This window comes from Hoplias malabaricus, unplaced genomic scaffold (genome assembly GCF_029633855.1).
Source record: "Hoplias malabaricus isolate fHopMal1 unplaced genomic scaffold, fHopMal1.hap1 H_2, whole genome shotgun sequence".
In the NCBI taxonomy this organism is placed as follows: Eukaryota; Metazoa; Chordata; class Actinopteri; order Characiformes; family Erythrinidae; genus Hoplias; species Hoplias malabaricus.
The window spans coordinates 181597-196624 of NW_027101325.1; the positions used below are offsets into that span (position 1 = coordinate 181597).

The 15028-nt window shown below is 39.4% G+C and overlaps 1 protein-coding gene across 2 annotated transcripts in view; it reads right to left on the bottom strand.

The window, feature by feature from the left end:
* The window catches only part of LOC136686025 (rap guanine nucleotide exchange factor-like 1), a 56333-nt gene extending 42523 nt beyond the window's left edge, over positions 1–13810 (bottom strand). Inside the window, exons 1-4 of one of the 2 annotated variants that reach the window (XM_066659499.1) lie at positions 11992–13810; positions 11504–11548; positions 10977–11146; positions 10853–10895 (exon numbers count right to left, since the gene is read on the bottom strand). In XM_066659499.1, the coding sequence (XP_066515596.1) occupies positions 10853–10871 (19 nt within the window). In that variant the 5' untranslated portion in view covers positions 10872–10895; positions 10977–11146; positions 11504–11548; positions 11992–13810. The remainder of the gene's footprint in view (positions 1–10852; positions 10896–10976; positions 11147–11503; positions 11549–11991) is intronic. The other variant, XM_066659498.1, reaches the window with a different exon arrangement.
* Positions 13811–15028: the final 1218 nt, after the last annotated feature.

A 15028-nucleotide genomic window follows, 5' to 3' on the forward strand; every position in this document is an offset into this window, starting at 1 on the left:
GTCAGTAGTTTTAATTAAGTAACAGTTCAGGCTTCACTGGCACCCACCTCTTGTAATGAGATTGGGTCAGCTTTCTGTGAGACCTGTAATTATGTCCAAGTGGTCCAGATGGGAGACATAACCAAAGAGCCCTATGCATGCAAGATGTAAGACCCATGAAAAGGCTAAGGTTTAATTTGCCTATTAATTGTGCAACAGTAAGCAGTAACACAGTAGTTACTGTTGGGCCACATTTTAGCATCCATTCGTTTCCTCAGAAACAGAGTAAAAAAGTATAAAACCCTTAATTTTACATACACCTCATAGAGGACTAGCTTATAGTTGCATTTCTCTAAAAACATTTATCTCCAAATGTATTTTTACTGCAAACTGCAACCCTTCGTTCATTCATTCATCTTCTATAACTGCTTCATTCTGATTAGGGGCAAGGCAGGTACACACCCTGGGTTACAGGGTTTCACACTCAGTTTAATGTGACTGTGCAAGTTAAAAATGGCAGACTGTCATAGATGCTTCCCAATTTCTTGAGCAATAATTTGTTGTTCTAACTTGTTTTGAAGACTGCCTCCAGTACATGTCATGGTCTGTTGTTTTGTTGCTTTTTAATATCAGTACAAGCGTCCTGTCAGTGTAAGTGAAGTGACAGAACAGGTAGAAATCTGGCTTGCACGGCTAGGGATAAGGCAGTTTATTCCTTTCTCAAAAGCTTACTGAATAATGTCAGAATAGTTGACATGAAATGTAGGGTGAATAGGAACTGCATGTGATTTAAAAACACAAAAAAGCTGTACAGGAGCAGGCTAATTTAGCTAAAGTGCTTGTATTTAATATCTCTTACTGATGCAGCATTTATTTCATAATTAGGTCCCTGCTGCCTATACCAACATGTTTTTGGAAGGAGTTTAAATTGCAGTTTTATTCTACAGGCAAATATTGATTTATTTGCATTCATTCATTCATTATCTGTAAGCGCTTATCCAGTTCAGGGTCAAGGTGGGTCCAGAGCCTACCTGGAATCATTGGGCGCAAAGCGGGAATACTCCCTGGAGGGGGCGCCAGTCCTTCACAGGGCAACACACATAGTCACACATTCACTCACACCTACGGACACTTTTGAGAACACACCAACTCCCCACAGACAGTCACCCGGAGGAGACCCACGCGGACACAGGGAGAACACACCAACTCCTCACAGACAGTCACCCGGAGGAAACCCACGCAGACACAGAGAGAACACACCACACTCCTCACAGACAGTCAACCAGAGGAAACCCATGTGGACACGGGGAGAACACACCACACTCCTCACAGACAGTCACCCGGAGCGGGAATTGAACCCACAACCTCCAGGTCCCTGTAGCTGTGTGACTACGACACTACCTGCTGCACCACCGTGCCGCCCTTATTTTTATTTATTTTTTTATTAAAAAAAACTAATGACTACATTCAGTACATTCTCTTGAAGTATAGTATCTAGGGCCACCCTAATAGTGTTGGCAAACCCACACCTATGGGAAACTCCATCAGCTTTGCAGGCCAATAAATTACCCATGGAAAGGCTATTCAATTGATGTTTATTACATTTCACAAACAATTGAATACAGAGTGATAAAGGAAGAGGTTTTCAGACACAGTGTAAATTATGACATTATACTAACATTTCAACAAATGCGCGCGGGAGTTTCCCCTGCACAGTCACATTAGAAGCCATACCCAAAGGAAGAAGTGTTATGTTATAAATTTAGGCTTATTTCTCTGAGAATCCCCCACTGTTGCCATGGAAATAATGTTTGAGAGTGAATCCGTGACGCAGGAAGGTGTTGCATAGCACCCCGACCCCGCGGCCGACTTCTGGTAACAGCGCTAAAATAAGACCGTTGTGTGGTCATGTTTTCAACACTCTCACTGTCAAAAAGAAGACATATGCACTCACTCTCACCCTCGCCACAGCAACCACTTCTCCTATGAATGAATTCCATTTTCTAACATATTCTGATGGAAATCGTTAATCTAACCTCTGAATCCTCCTATCATCACTTTTCTGCCAGCCTCAGAAGAGCGTTTTTTTTCTTCTTTAGGACAATGCTGCACTTTGACTTTACAGTTATTAGCAGTATTGTAACTACTAGGAAACTGAAAACAAATCAAATAAAGAGTAAAATGAGGGGTAAAAGGTACAAGGAGCCCTCTTCTTCATTGCATGGAAGAAAAGAATGCTTTTTTTCTTGGCTTCCCAACTTTTTAAAAGCTATGTAACCCTGATGCCTCATTGAAATATGGATGTTCTGCTAGCAAATTCCAATTGTCAATACAAGGTGCTTTTTTTCAGTCAGAACATGGATAGGGTCATGTTTAACACTGGGAAATCTACTGAAGCTAAAATTTTTAAATGAAATGGTAAAATTTCAATATGCACCTCCTAACTAATGAATCCAATCAAAAAACATTTCTGGTGGAAAATCTGACTGGCTGAACTCATTTGGGGTGGCAGGGTGGCGCAGCAGGTTAGTGTCGCAGTCACACAGCTCCAGGGACCTGGAGGTTGTGGTTTCAAGTCCCGCTCCGGGTGATTGTGTGTGAGGAGTGTGGTGTGTTCTCCCTGTGTCTGTGTGGGTTTCCTCTGGGTGACTGTCTGAGGAGTTGGTGTGTTCTCCACGTGTCTGTGTGGGTTTCCTCCGGGTGACTGTCTGTGAGGAGTGGTGTGCTCTCTCTGTGTCTGTGTGGGTTTCCTCCAGGTGCTCTGGTTTCCTCCCACAGTCCAAAAACACACGTTGGTAGGTGGATTTGTGACTCAAAAGTGTCCGTAGGTGTGAGTGTGTGCTGCCCTTTGAAGGACTGGCGCCCCCTCCAGGGTGTATTCCCGCCTTGCACCCAATGATTCCAGGTAGGTTCTGGACCCACCGCGACCCTGAACTGGATAAGGCTTACAGATAATGAATGGATGAACTCATTTGCTTCTTTTTCTGTCTCATGAAATGTAGTAAATTTCCCATAAAGTACACAAAATTGTAAACACACTCTACATATGTAATTTATTTAAAATTTCATTAATATATTAATAACAATATCATTAATTATGGTGTACTTAAAAGTTGGATTATAATAATTAAAATTAATTAAAAATGTACGTATATAGTTTTTTTCTCTCAAACCCTAGTCCTGAACAACCCTGCTAATGCATCCTTTATGTTTTAACAGATATATTTAATGGAACAAACAAACACCCGTTAAACCTATTTTTCTAATTGAAAAATAAACTATTCAAGTTTATCTTTAATTTTAAACCATGCCATTTTTATTTGCTGGTCAGCAGTAAATCTGCCATATCCCCACTTTATTCTACACAGTTGTCTCACTTTTTTAACCATTCACGTTACTAATAAATTGTTTTCTTCTTGTTTTTTGGACTATGGATGTGTAATGAACTTCAAATATCTTTCAGATTATAGTATTTGGTGTCTTTGCCACGTACCATTGCAGGACCAACCAACAGAATACTGCTGAGGTGGGTTTTATTAAGAATTTATGTCTCCTGAGGCCAGCCAAACAGGGCCAGACAACAACTCTGCCCATGACAGCGTCTGAAGCAGCTGTGTTATTCAGGTCCACTATCAAAATAAAGTAATATTCAAAAATGTTATTTGATAACGTACTGTGGTTTCAGTTTGGTTCAAGTGTTGTGATTGTGTAGATCTTTATGTAATCTGCAACAAAAGGAAAGCAAGCAAGACACAGGGAAGAATGGCCTTTACACATCATCGAGCTGTTGTCTTGACAATTGCGTAACCTTATCTGTGGTTGTATTGAATGTGACTCTTGGAGATGTGTGTGCACAGCTAAAGAGAATCCACTCCATACACACATATACACACACAAGCGCACACACAGATGACAAATGACCTCAAGAGTGTAACACACTGCCCCCGGAGTGACAGGGCCAGAGTACACATCTGTGATGACTCATTAAGTAAGTCCGTCTTCAGCACAAACACCCCAGTCCGTGCCGTCACAATGCCGTTCTTATGGGCCATGCCAGCCTCCACAAAACACACAAACAAGCACATGACACACTTGCGAATTTTGCATATGATCTCCTTGTGCATAGAGTACATTATTGCCACATTCAGAACTGCTATTTCTGTAGCATACTCAAACAACCAGGATTCAAATATGAACTAGAACATGGTCTTTTTAAATTTCATTTCATTTTATGGGACTGAGTAAATTTATGTTTCACTGTTTTGGAATGACACTGTTTTGGAGTCCACACCCCCTATTTTTGGTGAGCATAAGTACTAGGCCGACTTAACAAAGCCCTACTTCCCATCCCGATTCTTTTCTGCACTTTATCATCAGGCCTTTTTTGGCTTTGGTGCTGATGAGAGGTTTGCTTCTAGTGCAGTTTTCATTACGTGGCAGCTCCTTTAGGGCTGTCTGCTACTGATTTTCTGCTACTATATGCAGTTGTTTAATAGGTATACCAAGTGTGCCAGTTGGGTCTCTTTCATTTTCCAAAATATTTGGGAATATAAAAACTAAAAGAATGAAAAATGAAAATAGTAATATATTATACACTGGGTAATTTTGTTTTGATCTTGCCTTTGATTCTCTTGCTCTTCATTTAAAAAGCAGAGCGATTGGTTGCTTTGGTGCGGGCTGTAGCTAGTGTATCTTTAGAGTGAAGTTGAAGTTGGTCCAAGTCCAAGATAAATATCCAGTGATGGGACCTGATTTTAATGCTACTGAATTACAGAAAATTGCTCCAAATTTCTGTACACTACAATGCTGTATATAGACGGTTATTCGCTGGTTGCTAAGCTGCCAGTGCAAATTTTAGCATAGAGTTTAAATGTGCATAGCCAAAAACATACATAGACATAATCATTGCAAAACTGTTTGGGTTATAGTCTGCAGTCAGTGCTCTGTGTTCAGTACTCTGTATGTGATGTCTACACTTGTCTACTGAGAGAGAGAGAGAGAGAGAGAGAGAATGAGTATGGAGCGGTTCCGCACATAAGCAGATTATCTTTAACTCTTCAAACAGACACAGCTTGCATCGCTGTGATGTATAGAGCTCTCAACCCCATCTCTGACACCCACGCATGCTCAGCCGAATGCATCATAAACACCACGCAGGGAAACGGCTCACTAGACAGAAACATCACTCTCCTCCACATCCCAGAATAAGACAGTAACAGCATCTCTTCACCCTTGGACATTATCACCAAAAAAGCACTTAAACTGAATTATGTTTCACTGTCAACCTGGGGCATATCACATAATTTAGCTCAGTGTCTTTTGAGAGGTGTCATCACTAATTGAATGCCTGATTGATGTCTTAATATAGTCTATATTAGGTAAGACCTGAATCCATATGGGATCTACACATTTAAAGGCAGACAGACTTGTCTACAGACACATCAGTCAAATACATTTTGGCCAAACACCAAATGGAGACTAGTCTTCAGTGGCTACAGAATTTAATTATAGTTAAAATGATATGATTATCATAAAGACAAAGAGAATCAGACATTTAAACTCTTTTTCCTCATACCACAATGTATTTCCAAATAAAATAAATGAGCTTAGTGTTTTTGCTGAATCCGTACATTAGCATTAAAGATGTTGTATGAAGAATGCTGTGTTTTACAACTGAAAACAGTAAATCTATGTAATGTTTGTAATGATAAACGTCTAAATGTTGGATGAAAACAAACAGCTGTGCAAATCTCAAACATTTTAAAAGGTCTATCATTTTATCACAGAAAGGCAAGAGACGCATAAATGATGATAAGTGTGGATGGCTGGAGGAAGAGGTGAAACATGATATTAATATTTCCTGTTATTTCCCCCACCAACTGATGTATGATGATGAAATCCAAAATAGAGAGACGTTTTCAAAGTCACTACACTTTGATCAAAAATTTAAAAAAGCAATTCAATAAATCACATAAAATAATGTGTTGTGAATCAAATACAATGCCAAAAATATACCAGTTTTCATTTCAGAATTTAAGATTGACTTGTGATTGTAGACGGCAAAGAATTTTGAGATAAAGTGGAACGTGTTAACGTGTTTTTTTTTTTTCCTGTGTCAGTGTGGCATTTTGGATAAGTAACTAAGAGCATAAGAACATCTGTGTTCACACAACAAACACATGTCATTTCATGACCACATCATTTGTCTCTATGGGTGGCTGCTCTCAAACAGCTCCCATGAATCATTGGTGAGTCTAATGACTGTCAAACGCATGCACACTCCACATGCACCCACAAACTTACACCACACGCACACACACAGTCTGGGGGATGGGGTAAAACGGTGATATCATCCTCAGTGGCAGGCCGCTTTGTTTGGTCGCTGTCGCCTTGTGACAACGCCAGAGGGGTCAGTCCCACACCGGCAATGTGTCTCACCCGAGGAGAACAATAGCAGAGCAGGGGAACCCATTTAAATATTCAGCAACCAACACTATCCCTCATTAAAAATGCATTGCTGATGGAGCCAGAGAAAGAAACCCATATAATTGGACCTACTAGAGTTTTAAATGACACCCAGAACTAAGCCAAAAAAAAAATGTATAATTGATATTCAGCGTTTGGGATTCAGGACCATTTACTCTGAAATGTAGCTTATCCACAAACAGGGTTCACAAATAAAATTCAGTAAAACACTCGAATTCCAAGAAGTCTCATTAAGTGAGGTTTCTTTAAATTGCCATAAAAGACATCTAAATCAACCCAATATGAGCCCAAATGGAATTTGAATATTCTTTTAAGTATAGTTACAAGACTAAGTGTAATAAAAGAAACTTCCTCCAGATCTAGACTACTTCAATTTCTAAGTATAATCTAAGAATAATTGCTTAATTTAATTTTCCTTCACTTTTTACAGAAAGAATTTACAGAAAAACACAAAGAAAACAAAGAAGTTACCAAAAAACCTCTTTAAAAATGTTTCCTCAAATGATGGCCAGTGGAGTTTGTCTTTTGTTTTCACAGACAAAAAGTGGCTTGTGTCTGGAAAACGAGTAATTAGCTATTGTGTCCCATATGGCTTGGAAGTGAGAGTATGGTATTATCATGAAATCTAACGCTCTGATAGCTTTGCCTCAGGCATGGATGCATGAAGAGTCTCAAAATGCCAGTCCAGTCTCAAAATGCCAACCATGCATCCAAATGTCTTCATTATGATATGAGCGACACACTCTCATCCGATTTCCGTACTCTCCCTCGGAGGAGGGTTACCCAGAGCTCAAAGTCATAAATTACTCTTCGTTCCAGTGAGCTCAGACAGAATGTACAAACAAACTGTGCAGCCAGTACACTTCACATATTACAGAGTGCGTATGTGTGCACTACCATAAAGAGTGGAGCATGTAAAAACATGCCTTTTCTTCTGAGAGAGGAAAGAAAAAAAAAACATGCTGGGAGAGTATGCTGTACTGAAATGCACCTTTAACATACCAGGGAGGGGTCCTTAAAGGGGATGCTTTTCTCTCTGGTTTGTTTACATTCAGAAGCTCAGTATTTTAAATGTGCAACAACATGATTAAGAGAATAAAAGTAAGGGTGTTGGTACATGGCTGAACTCTAACTTGTCAGGAAGTTTTTATTCACTGTTTGAATTACCACAGAAACTCATTTGTAACCTCCAGATGCCTTTCCCCTGAGAGAGCGAGAGTGAGAGCACTTAGTATACCAGACAAAGACTTCTTGTGTTTTTTTATTTATATATTAATTTTTTACTAATTTTTACAAAAACAGATTAGAGACCTAGCAAACGGTGATCAAGCATCCTGAGAATTTTATAAAAATCCTGAACATTGCCTTACTAATTTTTAGTCAGAATTGATTGTTTTACGACTCTGTTTATATTTCTTAACAGAATATTTCACCTATTTTTCAAATTTTATGATCAAGTTCCAATCGACCAATGTAGCATTTAATTCCCACACAACAGCTGAGAGCAGAAAGATTTTTAGGATTGTTCTAACATAACACTTTTTTAAATCTAAGGCTGACACGAATAGTTTGATTTTGAATATTTGTGTCTCATGTTGCATATAAATGGAAAAAACTTGTCTCCTTTCAGTATACCAAATAAACCAACCTTTAAAACACATGGATAAACAAAGATTTACATCTCAAATGTACTTCTGCAACAGTTCAAGCTCCTTTGTTACATTCACTGTAAAAAAGCTTGTATAAGCATAAACCTATTTATTCCAGAATGAACGACTCTTATTAAATAAAACGTGAAGTTGACTTGATCAGTTGAAGGTAGTCATGTCATCCAGTACATTAAACTACCTAATTTCCCCTACCAACATCCTTCCAGAAGAGCAGCCACAGAACTAAATTGCTTTGTGTTTGGTGAACTGAAGCCAATTATATTGAACTTCAAGAAAGAAGTGTTCACACTTTAAAAAAAAAAAAAAAAAAATTAACAAAAAACATACAAATTAAGAAATTGTGAAAAAGACGTAAATGTTAAAATGTAACAATAACCCAAACCTTTATGTTTAAAAACATACATGAGATAAGATGTAAAATATCCTATCCCAATCCATTAGAGCGTCACCCCACTCTCTTCCTACTGGCAGCCACACCATTTCTACACCCTAAGATTGCTGAGGCTGTTTATGATCCGATCAGCAACCAGCTACCATTAACATCAACGGTTACTCGTTGAGCCCATCATGAGTACTCAAACCATCCACTGTATCACTAGCTCTTCACAGGGGTCATCAGGTAGGCACCTCCCCTCATCAGTGTTTCGCTGAATTAAACCCACGACACCTCCAGAAGACTCAACAGTGAAGTCTGGCATCCCAGACCTTCCCCCTTCCAAGCCAGGTTTACAGTCCTACCTTACCCTTAACCATCAACAACCGTAAATCCACACTGGCCTTCCTGGTGACTAAGCCTGTACCTAGCCCCACTGGCACCGCTAAAGCATGCTCAGTGCCACCAGTTCCATGTGATATTTACATGCTACATCACAAGTCAACATAACAGCACCTCTACAGTGCATTTCCCCAACTAGTCTGTGTTCCCCTACTGATTAGACCTTTCATCTGTTTCTGATAACTCCTTCATATCTGCCCTTAATACCGGCCCCTGATACCAAACTGCACTAGGAGGGATGTGGCAGATTTGGCTACAAATCCCCTAACACCTATCACCACCGGTCTAACATGTGCCTGCCACCCACGTTTCCTCACCTCTGCTGCCAAGTCAGCGTACTTCAGCTTCTTCCTTTTGAATGCTTCATCTACTACATCCTCATATGGAACTGTTACCTTCAGAGTACAGCACCATACCTGACATTAGTGTAGTTAATACAATGCACTCTGCGACCTGCAGTTTTTTTTTACCTACGACCACCAATAATTTCCAATCTCATGCTTCAACCCATCTACCAATATTTATTGCCTGTGCACATTCTCGAATATGTTCACCCTCACACACAAACTTAATCACTTTATTACTACAACCACTCATTAATGCATTTACCTCTAAGCATGTGCTGTCCAACAAACATGCTAAAACCCTTAGCTCCTGATTATGTCTTAATGTATACCGACCCTGTGACAAACTAACCTTACAAGCTAATAGAATATGCTTCAGTGTGCCAACCCCTGTACATAATCCACAAGGGTCTTCACTTACCCACTGTCCAAGATTTTGTGGAGTTGTAAGGACATAAGTTGCTCCAATCAAAAAAATATGACTTGCCTCCATCGCCCACAATTCTTGCCAAATGCTGTTCCGCTTCTCTAGATTCTCCCACTGAAGCCACTGGTCTTGTTTTGCCTGTGACACTGCTGTTGCGCACCATGCCACCTCTTCACTAATCACTAATAAATCTAGTCATCATTTGCCTTCTCTCTGGTGATGTGGCCTTACAAAATCTTTTCATGAATCACCTTACCCAAGGCCCACTTTTCCGCATTGCACTTGGCCAATCACATCCCTTAACTCTAATGAGCTCCTGGCTACCTGCACTGCTACTTGTGGGATCCACTTCCTTCCTGCTTTTGTGACTGGCGCTGCTGCTTTAACCACTGCATCCTTTGATCCTGAAAAAATCATCTCGCGACTCACCTTTGCACATTTAAATTCCTCAACTAAACTTGTGAGTGGTAGCTCCAGTACCCATCTCACATAGCATGCCGCACTACTTAAACGCTGTGGCACCCCTAGCCACTTCCTTATGGCCTTATTCATAAACCTTTCCATACTCTATACTTCTGTGATCAAAATGTCATACACTGTCAATGGCCATCTAATACAAGGCAGTAAGCCAAACTGCAGACTCCACACTTTCAACTTCCCTTACAGATATGATCTACCAATGCTATTAATAGCCTTCACCAATTGAGCCACAACTTGGTTGGTATCATTTAAATCATATAAAATATCTACTGTATGTACAAGTACAAATATGGATTAAAATTGTGTATCTACACTTTGTGTTTCAGTGAACTATGAGTGAGAAATTATTTAGAATAAATCATTTTAATTTTATACACTGTGGGACATTAGGAGTGTTAAAATGTGGTAGTGACATGGAAGAGCGGACAAGAAAGTGTGGGCCTCTTTAGTCCTACACAAAACAAAACTACAAGAGTAAAGAAAGTAATGAAATAGACGGTGATAAAGACACAGAATGATGCCATTGAATCTGCCACAGGGAGATGCCAGAAGGAGAGGGAATGTAGAGGAACACATTTTTTGACACATTGTAAGTGTGAAATCTTTTTTAGCCAGACAGGAAATTAAAGAAGTGAGTATGGCAAGAGTTGCTCTTTTTTTTTGTCTAAATGAATCTGATTGCATAACTAACTTGGATCCCACTTCTCCATCTTTCAGTGTGCAGTGGCTCAGACCTGTCAATCAAAAAGAATTGTCAGCATGTTCCAGCACAGAACTGCTAATGCTAAAGCAACGCTTAAGTAATGCATACGTACAGAAATGTCTCAACCAGAATATCACAGTAGCCTCAGCATCCCCTCCAGCTGCTGCATGCATGAATATTCATTGCAGGGCAGCCTCAAAATTCTCTGGCCGATTGGTCAAGAAGATACGCTTGCGCAGACTGACCACCATGCCAACCAATACAAACACCCTCTGGAGTGCTCTGTGAAATGGATGAATATTCATTATGTTAGTCTGCTTCCCTGTGAATAAGGCACTTGTGCTGTGGGCAGATGATTGGCGCTTGGCCCCAGAGGCCTGTTTTATCAGAAACGAAAAAAATAGAGAGGGGAAATGTAAGCCAGCAACAGGGCTGAAGTTGTGATCCAATCCATGAAGTAGTGATTTCAAGTTTTCTGAAATTATTCCCATTAAGGTGCCACTGATTGTTGTCCCTATTGTATAAGGCACATATATTCTTCCTCCAAGAATAATGTTTGTGTGTTGATATAAACAAATAAGCAAACATACAAACAAATTTATTTGCATTACTTGCTAAATTAATTTGGTAGGTACTTACTGCAAGCAAGAATAGGGGACCATGCTGACCATTCCTGGTTCTATGCTGCAGTAGTGGGTCAATACAAGTTACAGTAAGAGAACATAGGCAGCAGGTGATGAATGTTACATGAATGATAATACATATGCATTCACTTTAGAGAGGGAACTAAAACCTCCTTTGATTTTTAATGTTGCATTTATTCAAAGTGGGAAAACTCTCCTTATATCCACATAGAGCTAAATTAACCCACATTTTTGCCAGAATTCTTTCCATTTTACAATAACAAGCTACTTCATTGATACAAAAGATTTAAGACATGAAACAATCACCTGGTGGTGTTTCAATAACGTAAATGTGAGGCATTGCGAGATTCGGGGAGTCTTAAAAGAAGGGTGGAACTAGCAGTGACTAAATTGGGTAGAAATTTGGGTTTTAAAAAAAAAATGATGTTTTTTCCTGTGACACAAAGGAATTTGGACTGTGGCTGCAGTGATTATATTACATACCTCATGGTAATTGGGGACTCCTTGTTCTCAGGTGTTGGCTCATAGCCTGTGGCAGGCGTCGTTACCGTCAGTGGCAGCTGCCAATGACTGCTCTGTCCTCCTGCCAGACACTAATCAGTGCATGAACCACTTTTAACAAAGCGCCCCTCACTGGAAATTGCACTAACTATAAATGACAACAATCTGTAAGGAACAGCAGGCTACATGCTACATAAAGGAACTAAGCATCTACTAATACTCGCATTTCTATAACTAATTGGGATACAGAAAGTCATGCACTCAGAATGATATGGATCACCCAGTAGGAAGGTAAGTGTCACATTGTTTAAACCCTTTATTATTTTAAGGACAAAGGAGTTCAAATATCCTCCCACTCTATTGTCATTTTACTGTAACTTATGCAGTTTTAAAAAAGTAATTTGTTGTTCCAGAAATATAAAAGCCCTAAAAAGTTACGTATCAATATGCTATGTTCATGATCGTTAAAATTGAAATCACAATTTTTAAATCTAAACTAAAACTCTCACATACTTTTAGAAACAATATTATTCCCAGGAACAAAACTGACTGTTGCAGTGCTTTTGCAGTGCGTTTTCCTTGATGGAAGTCATATGAATGCAGTGATAGATAAATTCTCGCTTGCCATTTTACCAACTCAAGTCACTCACATTCATCTTTTGAATGCTGTGCTGAACAAACAGCATGTGTTTGTTGGTTTGTGGGAAAGAAAAAACACAGTGTATATGGAGTAAACTGGTGTGAAATTTTTCCACAGGTTTGAGTGACTGGGTGAATGTGTGAAATTGTCTACAGAATAGTCAATTTATCCTCTCTTTCTCCATGCTCCTCATGTTCTGGATGAATGCCTCTCAGGTCTCTCATTAATATCTCGTCTACTTTTATCAGACTCTTCTCCAACTTCCACCATTCCTCAAAGCTTTCTCTTCTCCTTCCATTCTTACACCACAATTGTCTGATGCTCCCCCTCTTCAGTTTTCACTTTCAGTCTTTCTTCTCTCACCTTCGTCTGTTGTTTCTGCTCCATATGCAACAGTCTTTGTCTCCATTTTCTTGTCCTTTAGAGTAATCATTTTCATATGCTGCTCCTTCTCATTCAGCTTCTGCTTCATCTGCATCTGTCTTTCTGTCTCCCCTTTGCTCAACTATGGCACTGTTCATTCATCTCTCTTCTGCTGCTCCGTCTTTCTGTTTCTGCATTTTCCGTCTCCCTCTTTCTCCATTTTCTCACATTCAGCTCCTCCTTCTGTGCACCATCCTTCTCTCCTCCAAAAGGCACTTGCTAATCCTGCTATGTTTTAGACTTCCTGTCCTCAAACTAAAATGTTTGCCTTTGGAGAGGGTCTTCCACAAATTCTTGGTTAACACTGAAAGGATAATTAGCTTTGTTAAATTGGATTGGAATTGAGGCGTCAACTCTGGTTGGATGGATTGCAGGTTGGAGTCAGCTCCTGAAACCCTAGTGTGCTTCATTACTGCTGGGTGGAATTAACAAACTTCAAAGTACATATTCTTGTGTGCTGAACTATGCTGATTTATACTGAACATACACTGGCTTTTCTATGAAGGACTGAAATAATAAATACATTTGATAATAAATATATTTCAACAAATTCATCCCATTAAAACAAGATTAAATCTGCCCTCAGTATCCTGAAAATATATTACCCAAAAGGGGAGAACAAAATAAAATAATAAATTGCTGTTTCAAGAGAAAAACTTGCTAACAACTAATTTTCTATACACAAGCAATGTGATTTTCAATATTATACATTGATTTAATGTTGATTTCTGCAATCAATTTAACCAACATTCAGCTTTGATCAATGTTACGTTGCTAACTGTTTTGCTAATGGTTGACATACAGGAGTTTTTACTTGGATTTAACCCCTCAAAAAAGCAGCCTAGAGAGGAATTATACTTTTTTATATATATATAATAATTATACTTTCCTTCAAGAGGTCTTAAATAGGGTGACCAGACGTCCTTTTACCCGGACATGTCCTCTTTTTTAGACTTAAAAAAAATGTCCAAGCGGAATTTCACAAACGTCCGGGATTTTGTTTTTCTAGAGCTTACATAGAACTTCGAGAAGTTTCGTTCAAACTAGCCCCGCCCTCCCCTACTCCGATTGGTAAGCTTGAGTGAGAAGGGGGCGTGGTGAAGTAGCTTAAATTCTTCTGATTGGACGGTCTGACTGTGGAGCTACCGTTATTGGTTGATGACCTTCTCTGTAAATATTTAATTGGTCAGTCTGCACGTCAGTAGTCCTTGTTTACGTCAAGCAAAGCTCATGTACCTACCCTCATCTCACAGCTATACCGAAACGTAAAAAGTTCTCGGAGGAATTAAAAAAGAAATTCACGTTTTGTATAGCAAATAAAGGTGTAAAGGACCTAAAAGCACACATAGGTTCAGCTAAGCATACAACCCCCCCATACGTGTCCTCTGTTTCACCATCTCCGATCTTGTCACCCTCTCTCAAACCATTTCATTTTTTTTTTTAAAGAGAAGTTTATGCTGTAGTTTTTTAAACAAAGCCCCATAAGGTGTTCGTAGATAAAATAAGCAAAAATGTCCCGTATTCCTGTATTCACAATCAGATAAGACATAATCACAGACACTAAATGTACAACAAATCCACCAAAACCAAAAAAGCCATCTGCAGTTTTGGCGCCTAACTGCATGCAGAAGAACAGCGTGTTGTAACAAAGCCATCTGACTCGCTCGCCTACTTGAAATGTCCCATTACTTTTCTACGTCGCCGCTATATTATGTGAAAAATAATGCTCGTTGAGATTAACACCCTCCGTGCTGCAAAAATAAATAAATAAATTCAGAAATCAGAGGATTCAGCGCCTCCATGTGGCCAAAAGCTCAATTGCTGCTTCTCGATACAAGTCGACCTCTAGATTACATCGAGACAAAGTGGTAAACAACGATATAGGGTGAAAACCAGAACTAGAGTTTATAAATTATCAAGAAAGTTCTGTTTCAGTTCTACGTTTACACCCAGTCT